The sequence below is a fragment of the Berghia stephanieae genome, chromosome 2, assembly GCF_034508935.2.
Source record: "Berghia stephanieae isolate SIO BIC M18660-M18661 chromosome 2, UCSD_Bste_1.3, whole genome shotgun sequence".
In the NCBI taxonomy this organism is placed as follows: domain Eukaryota; kingdom Metazoa; phylum Mollusca; class Gastropoda; order Nudibranchia; family Aeolidiidae; genus Berghia; species Berghia stephanieae.
This window is the reverse complement of record NC_088361.1, coordinates 106425203-106444354: the sequence shown is the minus strand read 5'-3', so window position 1 is coordinate 106444354 and position 19152 is coordinate 106425203. Positions and strand designations below refer to the sequence as shown.

Here is a 19152-nt window from a genome sequence, read left to right as displayed (position 1 = left end):
GTCACGATGTAACTTTCGTCATGTCCAAATACAGAAACACGATATCGCTGATGAAATTGGGTGGGATGCGCATACGTGACCGAGGTGTATAAAAACGATCCGTTAAGATACACCGTCAACGGAGGTGCATAAAAACACTACGAAAACAGAATTTCCTCTGAACTCTTCTTCTTCTTCTTCTTCTTCTTCTTCTATCAGTTCCACACTCTGCCTATTGGCCGCACTGTGCCCCCCTCCCCTTTCCCCCCCCCCCCCCTTACATTTGGGCGCGCACATTTGAGGTTAATTCTGAATAGCTCATGGGAGACTATTCAGACTCGAGTCCGAACTGCCACTTCTTTGTGGATATATTTATCCTTGACTGAAGCTACTTTGGTTTTGATTTTTTTTGAAAACATTCCTCATTAGTAACAATTATGATATGAGTCTCTAACATTTTCAGTTCATCTATTTGGAAGGGAACGACATAAGCTTCTTGCCAGATGAGTTTTTCAAGTGCTTTCCAAAGCTTCAATGGTTAGATTTGAGGAATAATTGCCTGTGTCGCATTCCAACTGTCTACTTAGCCAGCCATACATGTCTTCGGAATCTACTTCTAGAGGGAAATGATATTCGTAATCTCCCTTTGGAGTTGGGTAAGTTGGCTTCCAGGTTTCAAGTTATTGTTTTGTTGGGGTTTTTTTTGGTTGCCTTTCCTCTCATCACTTTTTAAAGGTGGCACTACCATATTGAAAGTAATTTGTGATAGGATGGAACTCACAATAAATTAAACAGAAATGGATGGACCTCCCAATCCAAAGTGAAAAGTTATCATTATGCCATTGGCTCACACTTGCTCTGATTAGCATACGCTAAAACTATAGGTTTAACAGCATCAGAAATAACAAGCATTATTTTTCTATTTTCCATTGTAAGTAGACATGTTATAAAAACACGGAGTGATCCACAGATCGGCATTTACAAGAACATGATCTGAGTAAAGAAGCTATAATTTGAAGTTTCATCATGAAATATATATATATATATATATATATATATATATATATATATATATATATATATATATATATATATATATATATATAGACATATATATATATATATATATATATATATATATATATATATATATATATATATATATATATATATATATATACAAAAGAAATACAAAACCAAAGGTAGTTCAAGAGAGTGACTATTCCTGCAGAATTTGCCTTAAAAAATGTGAATTTTTCCAAAATGTGACATAAAATTATCAAAAACTAAAACTATTGGAACTTAAGATATGGTCGCTTGTTTTTTCGCCATGAAAATTTGTTATAATGAGAACTTGGGAATAATGAGAGTTTATGCTTGGAACGGGGTTCATGTCATAACAAGGTCCACAGTAATTCATTTGAAATCTTCAGCATTTAGAAGAAAAAAGATGACCAGTCTATCATCTTTTGAAATGTTCAATTTGTGAATGCATTAAGATAAATTTTCAAAATTAAAAAGAAAATCAGTAGCATTTCCATATCCATCCACAGAGTCAATTTGGTATTATATTACAGTAGACTAGATGAAGAAAATTTCGTCTAAACGATCATAATTACGAATTTTAGGTGTTTTTAAAAAAGATTTAAAAGAAAAATTGATTCCGAGTATGGCTTGAGTCTGGGTCCTGGGGAAGGCCGTGTATTCTGCCTTTGTGCCAAAGAATTACAGTTATGCCAAGGTTGCCAAAGATTGTCCATCCCAGTGGGGTTTGTTTGGGTAGCATGATATCTGACACTGGCAGGTCTTGCTAGGCTATATGGGACCCAGTGTAAATAAATAGGTGTGGGAGTCAATCATTAGAAGCCGCTGCCATCTACCACCCCCCCCCCCCCCCCCTCCCAATATTGTGCTACTACATAGTGCATGATGACTATGATCTAAATTGTTTAGATTAAAAGTATATTTTGTAATTTTTAATTGCTGGCAGACGATTGAATACAACACCAATTGTTTTGTCATGGTCCGCATTCTTAGGTTATATGAAATTCAAATACACTAAACAAAAGCACTGGAGAGACTACCTATATCTATTCAGATTTCAGTAGACCATAGTTTACACTGCATTTACAACTCTAAAATACCACAGCAAGCAAATCATGAGGCAAAATCTGGTCCTCATTTATATATACCACCCTATACACTAGAGGATCAGGTTATGACTTGAAGCAGACTATGACAAGATAGGTTAATAAGAAGGTGATCATAGTTTTATTACTCTAATCTTTATTTTAAAATTAAAACCTTAACCTTATACTTTTATATATTATCGGAATATTTCTGTACTTTTATTTTCAGGTCTAGTCAAGAGTTTGCATGGGCTGAATATTGCCGGCAATCCTCTAGAGTTTCCTCCACAAGAAATTATCGAGAGAGGTACAAGTTATATCCTCAACTTTCTGGTGCAAATGATAGAAGCGAAAAACAATGCCAAAATGGGTGACTTAGGTGAGTAGGCTATTGATGTCTGTCATATCACCAAGTCTAATGTATGACATTAATTCTGTCTCATGGTTCGATTTGTTTTTTTTTTGTGTTTTTGTTTTGTTTTGTTTCTTGTTTGTTTGGGGTTTTTTTGGGGGGGAGGGGGGGCGGGGGTAGGAATTTTTTTAGGGTTTTGATTTGTTTGTTGGATTTTTTTTTCTTGTTGTTGTTTGGGTTTTGTTTTATGTTTGTTTTTGTTTTTTGTTGTGTTTTTGTTGTGCTTTTTAAGCATCCATTACATTTAAACATTTAACATCTTCCTTTGAATATGATCTTACAATGTTTTAATATTACAGTACTTTTTGTATGCAAGCATGTTTCAAATCACTTCTTTGTGCAGCCATGTGGTCTAGTGATGTCAGTCTCATCTTTGATTGAAAGATCCAGGGTTTGAGCCCCACTCAGAGCAGCGCATTTTGTTGATCCTAAGAAAAGGCTCTTTACTCACGTTCTCTCACCACACTAAGTTGTAAAAAGAAATACCTGACCGTAAACAGCTTTGTCTCTGTCGGGGAAAAAAAAAAGTAATATCACCAGCATGTCTCATCATGCATGTTAAGTGTTTCTGTTGGCCACAGACCCCTTTGTAAGCGCTGTGAGCATATTTAATGGATATTGTGCTTTATAAATGCTAAAGTTTGTTTTGTTTTGTTTTTGTTTTAGAAAGGGGACTTGACAGAAATATTACATTTTAAAATCAAATCAAATTCAGGTCACTTCCTCCTTACTCTGCCTTTCGATCAGTTGAACCCAAAGATTTCCAATAGACATCTTAACTTTGTAAGCTTTATAGTCAATCATTGATTGAAAATCTTTTTAGATATTTATTTACTTCTTTAATCAACCTATTATGTGATCACTTTTAATATCATCCTTTGAAGTAGTAATGGTATATTTTCTTAAATCCGTGTTTTATACATTTATTATTTTGACACCAATATGAGAGAAATCAGTAGTTAATCTGAATTATAGTTTCATATTTAAAAAAAAAAAATTTTTATGATTGATTTTTGCCATCAAAACTACAAAAAAAATACCTGTGCAAAAAGTCAACAATGCGCTTATGTGGCCATGAAGACAGTATAGAGTATAGATCATTGATGATATCACCATATCTACATTTACATTTTAAAATAAGCATCACCCCTCACCAGGGTACAGGGTTTTTTTTTTGTAACAAAAGTCTGTTATACACAAGTATTATTTTATTTTTAATGAGCATTTTGTATTGCATATGCGTTGCCACTGTTTCTAGTCTGTTGTCATATGATTTTGGTATCTTTAATTTTTTGTCAATTACTTCTATGAGAAAAGAGTTAATCAAAAAGCACTACAGCTTAGACAAAAAATTTTGTTCCATGAACGCATCTGTGAATTGTATAATGTAATGTTCATTTCAGAATTAGAACTGAGCAGGGATGTTCCTGACTACGTGGATTTAATTAGTGCGAGTTCTGATGATTGGAATACCACAGCTAGTATGATGGATTTAGCAAAACGTCGTCAGCTCTTAAAACAGAAAAATGCCCAAGCAGTCAGCAATGGGCAGGATGAACCTTCTAGTCTTGGCACAAAATCAGTTGAACTCCACCGTCCAGCAAGTTATACAGAGCATCGAAACCAACACATAGAAAAGCTAAAAAAAGCAGGAGCTTTTGGGGTTGTTGAGAAGTAAGTGAAGATAAAAGTTATTATTAATGAATGCGTGGAGAAAGAAGTGCATCATTTTTTTTTTTTTTGCTAAAAATTTATTATCTCGTTACCATTTATTTGTTATAATGAAAATCTTTTGTTTTAAACCAGCATCACATCAACATTTTTCAAGAGGATCATTTTTTTTCATCTTAAATTGTTGTTTTTAAAATAAAGATTACCTTTTTTAAATATATAATAATTAAAGGTATATGACAAAAGAACAAACATGGCTAAATTTCTTCATTAGTTTAAAACAATTCAATAAATATTTGAAAGATAAATTGATTCAACAAGATAATGTCAAATAAATTCAATACTAACAAACAAGGAAACAGTATTTGGATCGATTTTTGGATTTTGATTTTTTTTTTTTATTACGCTATGTTAAAGATGCATCCAATAGAGTGATAGAAATTGAAATTTCATTTTTACAAAGTGATAACCAAAAAAAAAAAAAGAAAGAGAAAAGAAACGAAACGAAAAATTAATCTTAATTGTCATGAAAACCCATGCTTGACTATATTCTGTCAAATGTCATTTTTTTTTTTTTTTTTTGTAATTGATCTTGATGTAAAGCAACATTAGCATAATTAGATGTTGTCAGATAGAACAAAATGTCAAAATACACTTAGGTTTACTGTCTTTGTACTGGAAATGGAAATTTGGATTTTAAAGCGTGAGCTAGAATTCAGTTTAGTGCATTGGATTCCTTTAAGAAATCTATTCATTTGTTTTTATTTTTTCTTTATCCTTTTTATCTGATTTTTATTATTTCAATAATTGCTATTATTTCTTTGTTTATTTCTTTAATTATTTATTTATTTACATGTATCCATTTGTTTATTTCTTTCTTTATTCATTTATTCATTGTTTTGTTGTTTCTTTTCACCAATTTATATTATTTGAATCTATCTTTTTTATTTATTAATTTATTTTTATATTTTTATGTTGTTTAACTCTTATAAATCCCTCCCTACTTTCCTACTACCATTAGCGCTCTGTAATTAGATACTGATGTGAAATTGTGCCTGAATCATGAACATTTGTCTTCCTTCTATTTTAAGAATTAAAACTTGAAAGTTTGTAATCAAATCAGGCGAATAATTTTTATTTTCATTTATTTATAAATCAAACAGAACTTCTGATGAATATCCTTGCCTGAGTTGTCACTCTATCATGATAAATATCAGACATGAAGAGGCTTCTCGAGATCTGACTAATCTGTCGAGATATTTTTCAAAAGACGTATCTTCTTGACATATTATCCGATTAATGTGACAGTAATGGATGGACAAAATGTTTTTATAACTTACCAAATCTTCAATGACACATGTAAACATTTTGACATCTGCCAATGAGCACATGTATCGATTGTTAATTTTGAAAATTTCAATCAAGAAAGCTTGTTTTAGAATTTAAAAAAAAAATTTTTAATCGTTGATATGAATAAACTCATGTCATACACTTACAGTTTAGCCATTTTCAATCAAATATTTTCATTTAGTTTAAAATCCTTTGTTCAGACTTTTATTATTTCTTAGAATGTTCTTGCCTTGCTGTAATATTTAGAATTTATGCTAATTTTGTCTTATCTCTTTGCTTTTCTTTCTTTTCTTTTTTTATTAGGGGAGAGGCGTTGATTTATTGTTTGTTTTTAGTTTTTTATTGTTGTATATTGTCGTTGTTATTGTTGCTGGTATTTTTATTTTTTGATTATTTGTTAATAACAAGAAATGAAGTAAGTAGTCAGAAGACAATTGAGAATAAAAATTTCGCTGCGATGGGGGCTCAAACACGCGGCCTTACTGGTACGACAGGGAGATTATAGCACTACCGTCAGAGCTATCCACCATTCAAAAAAAAAAAAAAAATGCCGCGAAGTTTGTTAGCCCGAATTTAAGCTCAATAACCATATTCTCAACACGAACATATAGCATAGAAACGATTGAGACATTGAGTAAGCTTTGGTATTTGGGGTGAATATTAAAATGAGTGGAGCAGGCACTTATGTTGGTAATATTAAGAAATGAAGTTTCTTCTGGTACTTTCTGACTCACTTCATTCTTTTTATTATCAACATAAGTGCTTGCTCCACTCACTTTTCGAATTAATATTCACCTCAAATGCCGGAGCTTAATCGATGTCTCAATCGTTTCTATGTTATATGTTTGTGTTGAGAACATGGCTATGCCTTCCCCAGCCAGGAGGAGTTGTCATACCAGTAAGTCGCGGGTTCGAGTCCCCATCGCCATGAAATTCTTATTCTCTATTGTCTTCTGGCACTTCATTTCTTGTTATTATCAACATAAGTGCCTGCTCAACTCACTTTTCTGTTTGTTTTTTTTAGCTCGTTTACGGGTGGGGGGTTTGGAGTTTTTTGGTGGTGGTGTTTTTTGGTGGGGGGGGGGGGGGGTTGTTGTTTTGTTTTTGTATTTTTTATGTTCTATTTTGTTATTGTTGTTGATGATGATGATGTTTTTATTGTTTTGTTGTTTGAACACGAATTTTGTTGATATGATCAGAGATTTGTTAACTGAAGTAAAGGAGGAAAAAAAGTATCTCTACAGGTGTTGACTTCTTGTGGACTGCATTATAAATTGTTTTCAAATAGGCATTTTCTTCTTATATGCTACAGAGATTAGTTTTATTGTTATCACAAGTGGCATGATAACAATACAGTTAGTTGTGTATCATGTTGCCAAGTCGTCGATGAAATGAATATATATAATACAAACACAAAAAATTGAATTAGGAAAACAATTAAGTTGTCAGCATTTATAACTTTTAACTATTTGTATATTGAAATAATTTCAAAGTTTCTTAGCTTTTTTCAAATTTATTTGTTTTGTTTAATTTTTTTTTGTTTTTTTTTTTTTGTTCTTTTTGGAAAATTGAAATTAGAATAACTCAACCGTTCATCCGTATATTCAGTTTTTAATATTCATTTATTTTCACGTAGTATTTGTATTTTTAACCCAAAAACTTTGTATTAAGATTGATTTGTTATCATTAATAAATTTTCCAGCAAATGGTTTATTATGTACTTTTATTCATTAGAATAAGCATTCATTTAATTATATCTTTTTACAGAAAGAAACCTCAAAAAATGCAAAAGATGAACTGGAAAGTAAATCCCTACACAGAACCCCCTCCACAGGATTACATCACATATAGGATGAATGAGGAAAAACAGCTTGCACGTGTAAAGGAACTTAAAGAAAAGACTGATGCTATTTTACAAAGACGAAAGTAAGGTTTCATTTCCACATGACTAACCTGAATCAAATTGGCATTATGTCAAGGTCAACTTAATACTAAATATTGAATTTGGAGATTGATTTATAAAAGTTTGCTTCAATTGGATTCAATAGTATGATGTCACGTCGCCCAGCAACGGTGGCCATCATGGTTCTAAACAAAGAAAATCGGTACTTTTTATTCTTCATGCTGGCTAGAACTTTTCATATGTCTTGTGATCAGAATGTATAAAAGTCAAAACATGATCATATTTGTAATGTTTTTCTCCTCTGGATACACTTTTATGCTCATCGGGGAAATATTTCATAAGGGTATCCACCATTGTTCCGATAGTTTAGAGCCAGTTACTAAGTTACCATGCATCATTACGAGGGAAGTGACGACATGACTGTTGAAGCGTATTAAATGCATTTATCAGAAAGAGTGAATTTGGTTTATTAAAGGATCATAAGCTTTAAATTTTTAATTCTAATGATGTTAGTTTTAAATTCAATTTTTTTTTCTTCATCCGATTAATCCCAACACAATACTAGATCTTATCCCACATTTGCAAAAACGTCCGTCCTATTCTGGACATCTTACATGATAACAATACAGTTATATTCCAGATATGGAATTCAGTACAAGAAGGGGCACAGAGAATAGGGCTATAAATGGATTTGAAAAGCAAGTATATAATGAAGAGCTAATATTTCTGTGTCCATTCCTATTATCATATTCATTTCAATAAATCTGCAACTTTTAAGATTGAAAAGTTTTGAAAAAGAATCCAAAATCCACTAAAGATAAAGTAATTGACGATTTAAGAATTACTTCAGCCACTCTCTTAAACCCTATTAAAATAGATTATATGACAGGGCAGTATGAAAGGCATTTCAAATAAATTTTGTATTTGGAATTATTTCCCTTGTGTTGTACAAGGCTGAAAACATTTCTTTTCATACGTGCAAATTTTATGGAGAATTTATGATATTATGATCTGTCACTTAGCAGTATCTGTTGATATAATCGAATCATTTATATATTTCACTCCATTAGAGATGATGCTTCTTTGAAATCGTGGCGAGATGAGGCCAAGGTGCTGCAAAGACAAAAATATTCCCAAGACCTGGTTCCAGGAGAAGGTTTGTTAGCATATTGTAATGTGCATTTTGTTTTTTGTTTTTGTTTTGTTTAGTTGGTTTTTTTGTTGTATTGGGTTTGTTTTGTTTTTTTGGGTTTTTTTTTTTTTTTTTTTTTGTTTTTTTTTTGGGGGGGGGGGGGTTTGTGTGTGTGTATTGTTTGTTTTTGTATTGTATTTTGTTTTGTTTTGGGTTTTTTTGTTGTTTTTTTTTTATGGGTTGTTATTTTAGTATGTGATACTAGGCTGCTAGAAGCTGTGGACGGTAAAAAGTAATAAACAAAAAATGAACATATCAGCTTCAAATTAAATAAGAACAAAATACCAAAACACGGAATGTTTTGGCTCAAAACTCTTCTTCAGCCAACAACAAAAAAACAATAAAGACATTAATACATTACTAAATCCCAGATCAACAACAGAGAAATTTGCTAGGTCCTCTCTGGAGAAGAAAAATCTTGGAAAGTAAACAAAAATAATCATTCGATATGCAACTAAGGAGTTCCAAATTGAGCGGAATTTAAAACAACGCATAAAATTTGTGGCTTAAAAAAAGGGGGAAACACGGGTAGAATAGAAATAGGTGTAAAATGTATCCACTGCAATAAAACCAATAAAGTGGTGAAAATAATAATCCAGAAGCATGCAAATGAACTGTGATCCATAAGAAATGGAGTGATCATGAATGTGAACTAATCTTGACAATATCTACTCCAAGCCTATTATTACGTTGAAGGTGCATTGTGAGTCGAAATGATGAAAAAACATTTTTTTTAAATTTGGCTCGCACTCTGTGTTCATTGGCTGTTGCATCACATTATTGATTTGTGTTTAGGCATGCAGAGCATCAATCGTGTTTTATCAGGGTGTTTGTTGTTCTTTTGTTTTTTTTGTTGTCGTTGTGGTTTTGATTTTTGGTTTGTCTTTTTTAATTTACGAGGGGGTTTGGGGGGGGGGGGGGGGCGGTTGCCGAGTCGTTTTGAGCCGACAAAGTATTTGGAGGTTTTAAATTTATGTAAAGAAAATTTGTTTGTTTGAATCAATGTTTTCAATTAGCCCTGATAGGACAGCTTTATTAATTATTTAGTTTCGTGTTATTAAACATTTTCAGATTATGATGAAACAGCAGAGAAAGCTCCATTTGCTGTAGAAAAGGATATGATGAAGGTGCTGAACAAAGAAGCCAGAATGAAAGTAAGTAGTGGGCACAAATCTTAATGTGGTAATAGATACCTATATAGTATAGAGAATACCATACATATATATATACTGTTTCTACTCACAATGCGTTTCATCACTGATAAAATGCATTATTTATAGAAACAGCGTCTGACGAAATATGAGCTGTTTTTTACTCATTTAATATGCTCTGAATTGTTTGATTTATAGAGCACTGTCTGAACTACAGGACTTCCATCAATAATTATATATTTATAGTATATATATAAATATATATGAGTAATTACCCTTGACCCCTTTCTATTGCCAATTGCAATTCATTAACGCAGCATATTGGGGTCCAAAAGGTGTGGATTTAAAGAAAAAAGGTTTAATCTTGTCATCAAAAAAAATTAATAGTATTCTTGTATCATAATTGATTAATGACAATGTTTTGTTTTCATTTATTTTGATTTTTTTCCCCCATTTACTTTAACTTTTCAGGAGGACAGAAGAAAAGAGGAAGAGATAAGACGTCAAAGGGCAGTTTCGCCAGCAACAAAACAAAGGATAGAAATGGAAAAGTTAGCTTTTGAACTGTCCATTTTTTTATATGTGACTTTTGGCCTTTATATACAAACTATGCCCATCACTTTGTATAGAGAATATTTTGATTTGTTCAGCAAAGAATAAAAGACATGCTTTGATTATAATGACTATTATGACTATTATTATTATTATTATTATTATTTTTATTATTATTATTATTATTATTATTATTATTATTATTATTATTATTATTATTATTATAATTATTATTAGTAGTACTATTATTATCATTATTATTATTATTATCATTATTAATATTATCATTATTAATATTATTATTATTATTTATTATTATTATTATTATTATTATTATTATTATTATTATTATTATTTTTTTATTATTATTATTATTATTATTATCATCATCATCATCATCGTCACCACCAGAACATTGAACATCTCTTACGTTTATCTTCTCAGACAAGCTAATATAAGAGAACTCGAGAAACGGATAAAGGATCACACAGCAGCAATGGTGGAGAGGCGTAAACAGCCAAAGGGAACCCCACAGCACGAGATGGAAATTGCCAAAAGGGAACTCCAAGTCGTGAGTGACACATTAAAAAAATTCTTTAGAGTTCACCTTTCTTGCTTTGTGTGCTGATTTTTCCCCCTTGAAACTTAAAGTTGTGGACTGATGTATTATCTTATGTGTGTGGTTAGATTCTTCCTGAGCCAACCCTACCTTGAAGTCCATATTTTACTTAAGATGTTAAAATTTGTATAAGTCTGAAAGTGTATATGATTCTACTTTTAAGGTTTCCCTTTCATTTTAAATTTGGGATGGGATTTTCGCTTTTTTTTATTTTCTTTCTTTATTTTTTTTTTTTTTTTTTTTTTTTTTTTTTTGGGGGGGGGGGGGGGGGGGGAGGCTTCTTTTGTTAAGGTTTTTTTTTTCTTTGTCTTCTTTATTTTTTTATTTGATTGTTTGTTTTGAGTGAAGTGGGGGGGGGGGGGGAGTGTTGAGAGTTATTCTTCTTTTTTATTTTTTAATAGTTTTTTTTTTTTTGGGAGGGAGGAAGTATTGCTGTGTTAAACATTATATATGAGGCTCTGCTTCGCTTTTACTGTTTGAAAATAAAAATAAACAAAACATATTAATAGAAGATATGAGAGAAACATTTTTGTAAATCTAATAATGCTTGCTGGTCTGAATTTATACCCAATGTGTATAGAGATATAAACGCATTGGTCGATCAATTGGTGCAGGTTAATTGTCAAAATGAAAAAAAAAAAAGGGTTTTTTTAGGCAAGACAATTTTATAAAAGATTTCCTTTTCTGCTATTTTTTTTCTAATGACACTATAGCCCTCACCAATTTTTCTTCCATCATTGGTTTAATCACCCAACCTATTTTTTTCTCAGAATATTGGTCGTGGTGTTTTCAATTCCTATAGACGTCCTTAGCTGAAATAGCTTCTTACTAAATAATATAAACCCACTACTTTGACAATTCTATATACCCACTACTTTGACAATTCTATATACATACCCACTACTTTGACAATTCTATATACCCACTACTTTGACAATTCTATATACCCACTACTTTGACAATTCCACTACATCATCCGAAGCCCCCCCACCCCAAAAATTCACACACTCACAGACACAAAACACGCAGACGCATGCATGCGCTCGCACACATACACATACACTTATACTCACTTTAGACGTTCTCTTTCATATTGCTGCCAATGTCTATTACTTAATGCATATTTGATAACTTTATGTTCATGTTCATGTTTAGAAGTACCCCATATTTTATTATTAAAAGCACTGTGTGATTGAGTGTAAACATTAATATTATGTTGTTTATTAAAGTACTCTGCACTATTTTGTTCTTTTCAGTAATATTGCTAATATTTTGTTTTGTATATTATTATCTCCAATTGCTCAGATTGCTCCTATTATGATATAACAAAATTAATCAACCATTCACAAATTAAGGTTCATATTTTTTAATTAATTCAATTATGCTAATTATTGTCATTCGCATGCTTCCCACCTGTATATTCTTAAGAGGCATGTCTTTTTTTTTTAATTTATTTTATATTTACACTTAAACTAATATATGATGTGAAAATTATGTTCTTGCAAATTGTAATATTTTGCATGTTGTAATTTTGTATAACATTGTAATATTGATCATTCAGGTGAAAAATCTTCAACGAGATCTGATGAAACGCTACCAGGAGCTGAAAGCATGGAGCGCAGGTTGTTATATACAAAACCATTAATGATAAATGTTTGTTATTTACAATGTGTTTCATATAATCACACAATTTAACTGAATTTTTACCATGGACACCCATGTTTGATCACAGCATTTAGCGATTTTTAAAGTGAGAATATATTCCAATATTGCATGTTATAAACATTATGAGTTCACTTTTTTCACCTGTATAATGATTCATGTATTGAATTATGGAATGAATACGATTTCATTATTCTTACTCTCTAAAAGTCTTGAGGAAGTTGTTTTTTCCGGAGATTAAATATATAAGAATAAAAAGATAACTGGCACGGACTGACAAGGAATGATGGAATCAGTATGTGTTACAATAGCAAGAAACTCAGAAGCTCAGAAAAGAACATAGAGGATGCATATGGAGAGGGTGAAATCTCACAGAATAGGGGTGGAAAAATCTCACAGAAAGAAGCTATCAAATAAGAAGTGTTGGGCATGTTATATTGAAATTTATATGACATTTAACGTGGAACTTTTTATAACAATCATATAGATCATCAAATTCAGGCCAATTTGAGGCCATCTTCATTTCACAGACTAACTCATGCACCCGATTCATTAGATGTGACAGCTTTTTATTCTGCCAACAAATTGAGTTGTGTATTTTGAGATTACAGATAGGAAATTTGATATAAATTTATTTACTCAAATTTGATCTTACATAAGGGTTCGAACTCATTTTGAGGTTTTATATGGTTTTTAACAAATTTTAATTTCATCATTTCATCATTTGCAATAATATTACATGATTTAAAGATCTTTTTTTAAAATCTCTTTTGATTTTTTTTTCTCCAATAACATTTTGTGTAACAACTGATTTTGTATTTAAAACTTAGAATATGTATTTTGTATTAAATCTGCATATCATAGGAAAATCTAGAGACATCACAAAGAAGCATTTCTTATCTAGACCATCTTCTGTTCCAAGCCCTTTTTAAATGGGCTGCACTGGTAAGTTTGTCGTGATTATACCATTAAAATCAAACAGAAACCTTTGTTATGTGAAAAATAAACTAGGGAGAGGGCGCTGATGATCATATTTTTTGAGGAAAGAATACACAAAGAGCTGTGCAAAAAGAGAAAAAAAATCACATTTCTCAAATGTTTTAAAAATGCTTAACTGATTGTCCTGAAAAGACAAGTTTCATACATCTTGAGAAAACAATGTTAAATGACTTTCATGTTGTTTCCACCGTCCCCAATTTTATAAGCAGCTCTTACTCGTTCTTTTCTCAACTTTAAACCAGAGCTGTAATGCTTTGCTATCATACTTAACGATTTCTCTCCCTACAGCAAATAGCGTCAGGTATATGTTTGATCATAGTTTTTGAAATTTAAATCAGTTCTTTGATTGGTAGCTAGCTTAGAGTTTGCTTTAATGTCACAATAATCAATTTCTAAGCAGACTTCAAATTATTTATGAAGTTTAGCAGAATAATCAATGTATTCCTAGTTATTATGTCAAAAGTGTATTCATGTATTTGTGGCTGTATCTTCTGTACTTGAGTAAATGAAAAGCTGTTCATGGGCAAGGCCAGTTTATATATTGATGATAAGTTTTTAGGAGAAAAGATGATACCCAAAAAAATGTATAATAAAAGGTGTTACTATAAGATTTTATGCAATGTGAATTTATAAAAATAATGTTAAGAAGAGTAAGAAGGATAAAGCAATGAAGTTCAAATCAATCTGTCATTTGGGTAGCTGGGATTCAGGCCTTAGTTATTATTAACCATGATAATAAATCCATCTCTTCTTAACGAATGAACATTTAAACATCCCTTTTCGTGATCGTTCTCATCATCAAAGATCAAATTTAATTGGATAATGAAAATGTCACGTATTGGTAACATATTTATTATTTTTGATGATGGTAAAGATTGCTTTGTTTGCGTGTTCTGGGTAATCGATATCATGAGTTATGGTGACCAGCTCCTTTCTGCACTGTCTTTACTGTCACCAGATCAGACGGCACCCAGCCATTAATTCACTGCCTTAGAAAAGATTTAGCAATGGGAAATTTAGGCCTAACATGGAATCGAACTCACTTAACTAAATGAAATGATTTCCTTTTAACACAGACATAAGACATGTTTTGTTTTTTTTTAAATTATTATTCTTCCATGTTGTTAAAACAACCTTTACACGAAATAATCATATTATATACATCTATGCCTATTTCTATGCATGGTTTTATAGTCAGTTTTCACACTGCTGGTGATCATTTTGATTAATGTATCAGACACCCAGTAGACATGCGTGATCCTAACAAAATTTAAAAGACTGAGTTAAGGTTAAAAAAATGGATTGAAATTTCCATTCCTTGACCTCACCTTAATATATATTCATTTAGATGCTTGTACAATTTTTTTAATGATTTCAAAATAACTTAAATATAACTTATTTGAATTGATATGTTAATTTAAAAATATAAATCGTATTTCAGATTCTTTTGTAGATATTTATGGCATTCCGCCAATCTTTTGTTTCATTCTCTATTTCTATTTTCCCTGTTAAATGTTTGCATTAGTTGTTGAAATATAATACTTTCATGTTTGAAGAATTTTTTCTGATGCATTTGTTTTCAAATTGCTTTAATCCTCTAACGCTCACGTCTTGATTATATTAATCTTAACACTTATCGCCATGTCTTAAATACAATATGAGGATTCCACATCAATTTACTGGTTTTATTTGGTACTTTATTAAGATATCTAATTTAATACTAGGATGAAATCAAACTTAAGATAATATAAAATGTACCCTTTCTTCATTCACCAATAGCAAAATTGTGTATATATTACTTTTTTACACATCTGTTCAATAAGTGAAAAAAATAGGAAGAACACTGACACCAAAAAACCTAGGATGTGATCATGTCTGATAAAATAAAAATAATAATAGTAATAATAATAATAATAATAATAATAATAATAATAATAATGTTCGTAACAATCGTTCACTGCATCGTTTTTGTTTGTTTGTCTTGATAAGGGGGTGTTATAGTCAATTGCAGCGAGTGGATTAGCATTTTTTTTATGGTTGTGCACAAGGTAATAAATGCATTTATAGTCAGAATGAAGGGGAAATAAAATTTCAAACAGTTTGAGTGAAAATAACGATGCCAAGACTGACTGAAGAGCAAAATAGAAAGCATTAGTTACGCTAAGACCATATTTGGGTGAGTGTTGTTGCACACCACTTTGATGTCCATGGAAACACTATTAGACTTCAATCTCATTCTTGCACAATGAGAATTACATCCAGTTGGTTGCAAATGGAGCACAAGAATCCTTACATTTTGATGCATCATTTGAGAAACCCTTTTCTTGTTGCTGGGTTTAGTGCAAAGAACATTCCGAGGAAAATTTGCTACAAACTTGACTCGGAACAGATTCATAGGCATATTTTGGCATCACAAAAACAAGTTGTTTGATTGCAATGACAGCATTGTGAGGAATAAGATGTTTTAATTGAGCAACAAAACATGATCTTAGCTGATGCTTTGCTGTTAAATAAAGAACTCACCAGTTCCACCCACTAAATCAATTGCAACAACACACAAAACTATGTGTGTAAACGTAAACATTTATAGTCTGATTGAGAGAACTTATTGAGAACTGATCACCCAACTGGTGGTCTAAACAAAAACAAAGAACAAAATGACGTCAACTTCATTCAGTCTATATGATCTTTCAGTAAGACAATGCCCAACCAAAATAGTATTAGAGTGGCCTGCTATTTTGCATGATCTTTTGCTCATTGAGCATGTGTAGAATAAAATGCACACTTCCTTTTGTTTTTGACAAAAATAAAAAACATATAAAAAAATATAAAAATATACAATCTTGTAAGAATTTATTATTCTTTACTCCTTTCCTCAATTAATTTCAATTTCACCATAAAATAATAGAATCTTTTGTTTTCATCTTAATTTTTCCCCCTTAAATATGACCTGCCGCTGTCAATTTTGATTTCAGTTATAATTATTTATTATTTATTAAAGAAATTGTATTTCTTTTACTTTAGGGGATCTTTTTTTTTCAGGGGGAATCAAGTTTTTGTTATATTCTTTTAAAGGAATTAAGAGTATTTTTTAAAATTTAGATTAAATGAGCTTTTAAATTCCAGGTGTATTTGTATTGCTTATTGATTTAAAATTGCTTTTGTGATTTTATTATTTGATGGGTGTTTTTTTGGGTTTTTTTTAAGGGGGGGGGGGGGGGGGGTGAGGGGCAGCGGGGGTGGAAGAGCAGAGAGATATATTTTTTCATCACATTTTGAGTAAGTTGGGTTAATTTTGGTGGGAGATGGGGGGGGGGGGGGGGGGGTGTCTTTCCTTTAGGGCAGAGAGATATTTTTTTTTCATCACATGTTGAGTAGTTTGCTTTTTTTTTTTTTTTTTTTTTTTATTTGGTTTGTTTTTATTGGGAGGGGGAGCGGCGGAAATAATACTGACTGCATTTTAATGGAATTTTTTTTTCACTCTGATTTGAATTATAATTGAAATTCTTATGAAACCCATTGGTCAACTTTTGTGCTGCTGGGTTTCATGTTTGATTTTGATGAAAGTATTTTGCTGTAGATTAGCATTCTATTCAGAGAATAGTAGCAACTGATAGAATATTACAAACTACCTAAAGTAGGCTTAACACAGGCTTTGTGGACCTTATAGTTCTGATAGACCTTTTTTCATTTACTGAAACATCATTAACACTTTCCCTCACCTGAGCCGAATCTTGCGGCTTCGTAACTTTAAGATCTGTGACGCAAACCAGCGCTTTGCAGCTTGCGAAATTAATTGCTTCATGCGAAACAATGAATTGACCAATCACAAGCAAATCAGGTGAGGGAGTAAAGCAGCCTTTCTACGTCCCCTCGTCGCTATTTACAACAGGTTTTGTTATGTTTTATGAGCTTATGATCTGCTTTCATAGTTGTTTTGTATGGCAACTCAAATTTTGACAGCTATCCTGAAATAGTGTGCACGAAACGTGAAAAATCTGCGATGAGAGTGTTCATGTGATCTGGCATTATTAGCACTCTGAATTACTAGTCAAACAATGTAAGTTGGTTAAAAATGTTGAACAAGTGTCACTTTTATAGTTCTTACGATACCCACATGGCACATTTTGCAAAGCAATACACTTATAATGATAGCAGATAGTTGTAATATTTTTAGTACACTTTAATAACAGTAGTTCATACAGAGCACTTCTCCCTTAATCGATAAAGCACTATCTTGCACCCTCTACACATGTGGTCCCCTTAGATTTCAGAAATTGTGGACATAGTGTATAATTTCAAGTTTTAGGCACGCAAAGGCTAAATAAATTTTATTTTTTTTAAAAATAAATTATTTATTATTATTACTATTATTATTATTATTAATTTTTATTATTATTATTATTATTATTATTATTATTATTATTATTATTATTATTATTATTATTATTATTATTATTGTTATTGTTATTTGTAAGACTATAAAATTTGATCCCTTTCTGAACCTTATGAATTCAATCATCCATGACAAGTGTCAACTTTTCTTCCTTTATTTTTTCAGGCTGAGGAGCTACACAACGAATTATTAGCACACAGGATTGAGATAGAGTATCGATTCAAAGCTTACTCAGCTGACGTCACGGACATGAGACCACGCAAGAAAACTTGATACGATCTTATAAAAGAAAGTTTGTACATAATATAAATGGCATTAAAGTATGGTATGTTATTAAGTTATTACCCATTGTTAGTAACTTAGTCATCACAGACAACATCAAATTTAATTTGTAAATGTGCTTACTTTTGTCAATAATGCATTTACATACAATAAATGGGAATAGTGATGCAGCAATGCGGAGAGCTTGTTTTATTTTCCTCATATCAAATTGAGAAATTAAGGAGCAAGCACTGCTGTAAGATAAAAATACTGTCAACTGGGGCTACTTAGGCCACCCGGGGTAACTTAGGCCACTTACTGAAAACAAGATTGCTTATTTTAAAAGATAAATTACATGTAGCTTTTATCTTTTAAATAATTAGAGCCCAATAGATCTAATAAGCACTCATGAATTTAACTTTTTTTAAAGCAACCTTTTGTATTATATTAAGTGGCCTAAGTAACCCCGGATGGCCTAAGTAACCCCGGCTGATGGTTCGAAAAGGTGTGTATGAAAGTCAAGGACAGACATTTTGAGATGATTTTTCTCTTGAATGTTCCTTTCTTGCTATATCTGGCACTGTTTCAAACACGCCTTTTCATGTTTTTTTTTCTTTTTCTTGCAGTTTGTTTTCTTCTCACGTACCAACCGCATTTATTCTGGTATTAGGTTGGGATGTGCCAGATGACGACAACCAAGTTTAAAATCGAAATTGTCATTTAACTAAATATTTCTTCTTTTCACTGTCCTCAACGAAAGCATCTAAATGACATAGCACACATTCCAGTTCACCACATAAGAGAAATGTAAAATACCATCTTGTGCTATTTCCTGAACAAAATTTAATTGATAAAAAGTCAAGAGAAATGGATGCT

The 19152-nt window shown here is 31.4% G+C and overlaps 1 protein-coding gene across 4 annotated transcripts in view; it reads left to right on the top strand.

The window, feature by feature from the left end:
• Positions 1 to 18518, top strand: part of LOC144966167 (leucine-rich repeat-containing protein 27-like) — a 21004-nt gene extending 2486 nt beyond the window's left edge. Inside the window, exons 2-12 of one of the 4 annotated variants that reach the window (XM_078902302.1) lie at positions 443 to 635; positions 2338 to 2487; positions 3924 to 4194; positions 7309 to 7467; positions 8515 to 8600; positions 9708 to 9790; positions 10259 to 10338; positions 10784 to 10910; positions 12520 to 12580; positions 13485 to 13565; positions 18181 to 18518. In XM_078902302.1, the coding sequence (XP_078758428.1) occupies positions 443 to 635; positions 2338 to 2487; positions 3924 to 4194; positions 7309 to 7467; positions 8515 to 8600; positions 9708 to 9790; positions 10259 to 10338; positions 10784 to 10910; positions 12520 to 12580; positions 13485 to 13552 (1278 nt within the window). In that variant the 3' untranslated portion in view covers positions 13553 to 13565; positions 18181 to 18518. Of the gene's footprint in view, positions 1 to 442; positions 636 to 2337; positions 2488 to 3923; positions 4195 to 7308; positions 7468 to 8514; positions 8601 to 9707; positions 9791 to 10258; positions 10339 to 10783; positions 10911 to 12519; positions 12581 to 13484; positions 13566 to 13907; positions 13961 to 18180 lie in introns of those variants that run through there. The other 3 variants (XM_078902305.1, XM_078902304.1, XM_078902303.1) reach the window with 3 other exon arrangements.
• The last annotated feature ends 634 nt before the right edge of the window (positions 18519 to 19152 follow it).